Genomic DNA, 3,912 nt, shown 5'->3' with positions numbered 1-3,912 from the left:
TCTCTGACCCCTCTCCACCCCACAGAGCCCTCAGCCACATACGAGATCAAACTCCAGGCCTTCAATGGGAACGGGGACGGGAACAGCAGCCTGCGCCTTGTCTCCCTGCAGGACAGCGTGCAGAAGCCAGGTGAGCCGAGGGCAGGGGGGCAAACACGGAGCAGAGAGTTCAGACTCCTGGGGTCTCGGCAGCCTGGGAGGAGCGGGACTCCTGGGTTCCCACCCCTGCTCTGTGCGGTGAGAGGGGCCTACAGGGCAGAGGGAGCCGAGTGCCAGGATGCCTGGGTTCTATACCGGCCGTGGCCCCTGCGCTGGGGCAGACGCTGTCTGGTCGCAGCACTGTGCCCGGGAAACACCAAGCACTCAGCTTTCTCCACAGACATGGACCCCGCGCGCCCTTGCCCCTGCAGCGTGGAGGGGGAGAGCTCGCTGGCTGGCATCGTGGTGGGTGTCCACATTGGCATGGCCTGCATCATCTTCTGCGTCCTCTTCCTCATGTTTGGATACCGCAAGAGGTGAGGGCCTGGCCCCCTGGCTGTCCAGCTGCAGACAGCGCTGGGGGCAACACCATTGGCCCATGGAAAGACCCAACACTTCTGTTCCTGCGCGACACCTCTCCCACCCCATGCCCTCTGCTGCAGACCTCCCAAAGCCGTGGGCCAGGGCCACCCTACCCATGGTCTGCAACCACATCCCCGACTGCTGTGGCCTTCCCTGGCCCCTGCTACCTCCCACCCCTTGCATTGCAGCCTTTTCTGCAGGAAAGGTGCCCAGAGCAGCTGGACAGTGCCACAGGGGGCTGAGCCGGGGCAGCCCGGCACCCGCGGGGCCAAACCTGCTGAGATGATCGAGCTGGTCACCCAGGTGAGAAGGGGGCAGGGGCAGCACCATAGAGGGCCCCGAGCCTCGAGGAGGGGGCAGGGGCTGCATCCTGGGCTCCGTGCTCCAAGTGAGGCTGGGACCCCCAGCCTTCCCCTGCCCTGACCCCCTCTCCCCCTGTCCTGTGCAGGCTGCCCCACACGTGGCGGTGACGGTGGAGCGGTGCCCAGCACAGCAGGTCACGGACTAGTGCATGCCTGAGGCAGGGCCACAGCGCTGCCGGCGCCTCCTGCAGACTCCAAAGAACCTACCTCAGCCCCCGGGCACCAGCCCCAGAGCTATTTTTGATACAGAAACCAAAACTACCTCGAGCCCCTGCCCCCCCACACTGCCAAACAGCCCTGGGGGCAGCATGGGCCCTGGGGGTCTCCTCCTGGGGGCACCCCCTGCCCCACAGTCCTTACACAGCAGCTGTCCCTGCGTGGCCACAGGGGGGAGGGCAAGGAAATGCCCCCCCCACCATGATACCAAATATCTCCAAGCCAAATAGGATTGGGCGCCCGATGCCGCCCCCCCTGCGCCCTGCAGCTTCCTCCAAAAGTCTGTCTCTATCCAAATACTTTCTCAAGCCACAGAAGCTGGAATGACCCCAAAGACTCAGAGCTTTAACCCCCACCCCCCATGCCCACCCCACGCTCTGCTTCCTGCCAAAAATACCCACCCCAATTAGGGCCCAGGATCGGGGCCCCGGTGCCAAAGGTGTCAGCTGTGAGCTCTGCCCCTCAACCCCCTCCGGGCAGCCCCTCGCTCCAGGCAGACACCAAGCAGGAGCCCCCCTGCACCCGAGCAGCAGGATCGGGGCCAGCCCCCTTCCCCCCAGCCCATGTGTGCGCAGTAGCTAGAAGCCACAGGTGCTTTCTAGGAAGACCCGGAGCCACCAGTGCCCCCTTGTCCCTCCCGTAGCGCCATAGGCGGCGATGCATTCCTGTAGTGGAGCCCAACCGAACTCACGTGCGAACGCTGCCCCTGCCCCCCCTAGGCCAGGCCGGGCCCCTGCCCCACAAGCCAAAGATGGGCCCGGCCTGGCCCCTAGGGAAGGCATCTAACCCAGCCCCATACCCGGCACCCCTGGGCAAGCTTTAAGGACCCCCAAAGTGAGGCTGGGAGATGCCCCGGCCCCTTCGGCCCCCCAGGCCGGGCTGAGGCAGCCGGGTGCAGGGTCCGCACCAGAGTCGCTTGCGACTGTGTTAGCAATAAACCAAGGTGGAAAAGGCCAGTTGGTGCCATGCGTCTGCTGGGGCTGGGGAGGGTGGCTGGGGTCTGGGGCTGCCCTGGGATGAGCACATGGGAGCCTGCAGGGGGAGGGGAAGGCTTCAGTGACCCCATTGGGCTCAGGGCCGACCCGGCCCTGTGGCCAGAAGGCCCATGCAAGCACTCACGGAGCATGGGCGACAGACCCTCGGTCCCCCAAACGGCTCAAGCCCAGACCCCCTGCCGGCTCGAGCTCAGCTCCTTGGTGCAAAAAAGCCAGAGGGGTGAGACCCCCAGCCCAGCCTCAAAGCAGGACCAGACGCCCTCCCTGCTCGGCTTGGCTCAGCCTGGCCCACCCGCCCCAGCCCAGACAGGACTGCAAACGCCATGCACCAGCCGCATGAAAAGTTATAAATCATTCCTTTCTTTATTAAACATAGCTTGCAAGTGATAAATATTACAAAGTTTTTTTTTTTTAATCCTTTCTCCAAAAATTAGCTTATTATTTTTATTCAGTCACTGCATAATCCCGCTGGCAGTATTTAAACAGCTTTGCTTTTTTTGTTGTTTTGTTTGTTTTTTTTGTGGGTTTTTTTTGTTTTTTCTTCTCGTTTGTTAAACCGGATGTCAAACACAATGCCAAAAAAAGGAAAAGAAATTAAACCCCCCAAATAATAATAATAATAATTAAAAAAAATTAAAAGTTGTGCAAAAGGGCCTGGTTTCCTGCGCCCCCCCCACGGACTCCGCTGCGGGGACCCCCATGCCCCTGGCAGGGATCGCAAGTTGCTCGGGGGCTGCAGGGCTGGGAGATGCTGCCGCTGCACTGAGCACGTGGGGCTGCGCCACGTGGTGGGAGAGGCTGTGCTGGGATGGGGTGTCTGCAGCCCCCGCCGGGACCCCCAGGCGTGGGGCAGACAACCTGGGGGAGCTGGGAGTGGGGCCTGGGGAGGATAAAAGCTTCCCTGAGGGGCCTGGAAGCCCATCCTGCAGCAGACGGGATGGCACCGCAATCACTTCCATGCTCTCTCGAGCTCTCGGCGCCACCAGCTGCCCCATGCCCCCGGCCCTTTCCGCACCCTGACCTGGCCCTGAAGAGGCCCCCCTGGCCCCAAACGCAGGTCCAAGTCCCCCAGCGCAGTGCACGCTGCCGGGATACATATGGCAGGACGCCGATGCCACCAGGGCAAGAGGGCACAACTGCCCCGCGCCACCAGGATTGGGGTGGGGGTGAGGGAAACAAAAGAGACCTTCCTGCCTCCGCTGCGCTGGGGGTGCTGGTTGCTGTAGGTCCTTGTGTGTGTGTGAAAGGCACAGATTTGGGAGGTGGCGTCGCCACCAGTGCATTGCTGCAGGCAGGGGTGAGGGGATCTGCCCCCTGGCATCTCTGTCCCCTGCAGCCACCTGCCCCCACCCCGCGGGAAACCACCCTTTTGCACGTTTCATGTCATACACGAGAGGTCACATTACAAAAGGACGCAACGACGGTCACAATACCCATGGCTAGGCTGTTCTGGCTTCGTTTTTCTACACAAATGTACAATTTTTTTTCTTTTTCTCTTTTAAATGTGTCAAGAAATAGCTTATATACATGAATGAGTCCTTGTTATAACATGTCGGCAGCAATATCATAAGCTAATTGTCAGGGGGCGATGAGGGGCGGGGAATGAAGGGATGGGGGGTTAGAGTAAGGAGGGGAGGGAGAGATGGGTTATGCCTCTGGAGGAACGGAGAACAAAAAATAAACCCCGATAAGCGTCTTCACAAGCGGCTTCTACACCTAGCTGTAAAAGAAAAGCTAAACGAAAGCAGGAAAAAAACCCTTATTTCTGTATCTAAAAA

The 3,912-nt window shown here is 60.5% G+C and overlaps 1 protein-coding gene across 1 annotated transcript in view; it reads left to right on the top strand.

The window, feature by feature from the left end:
- LOC102372908 (immunoglobulin superfamily DCC subclass member 3) overlaps positions 1-1,081 on the top strand; it is a 5,651-nt gene extending 4,570 nt beyond the window's left edge. Inside the window, exons 9-12 of the mRNA XM_025212641.1 lie at positions 26-130; positions 380-515; positions 750-864; positions 1,010-1,081. Coding sequence (XP_025068426.1) covers positions 26-130; positions 380-515; positions 750-864; positions 1,010-1,069 — 416 coding nt within the window. The 3' untranslated portion in view covers positions 1,070-1,081. The remainder of the gene's footprint in view (positions 1-25; positions 131-379; positions 516-749; positions 865-1,009) is intronic.
- The last annotated feature ends 2,831 nt before the right edge of the window (positions 1,082-3,912 follow it).

This window comes from Alligator sinensis, unplaced genomic scaffold (assembly GCF_000455745.1).
Source record: "Alligator sinensis unplaced genomic scaffold, ASM45574v1 scaffold1165_1, whole genome shotgun sequence".
In the NCBI taxonomy this organism is placed as follows: Eukaryota; Metazoa; Chordata; order Crocodylia; family Alligatoridae; genus Alligator; species Alligator sinensis.
Note: the sequence above shows the minus strand (reverse complement) of the source record. Positions and strands in the feature narration are given on the sequence as shown.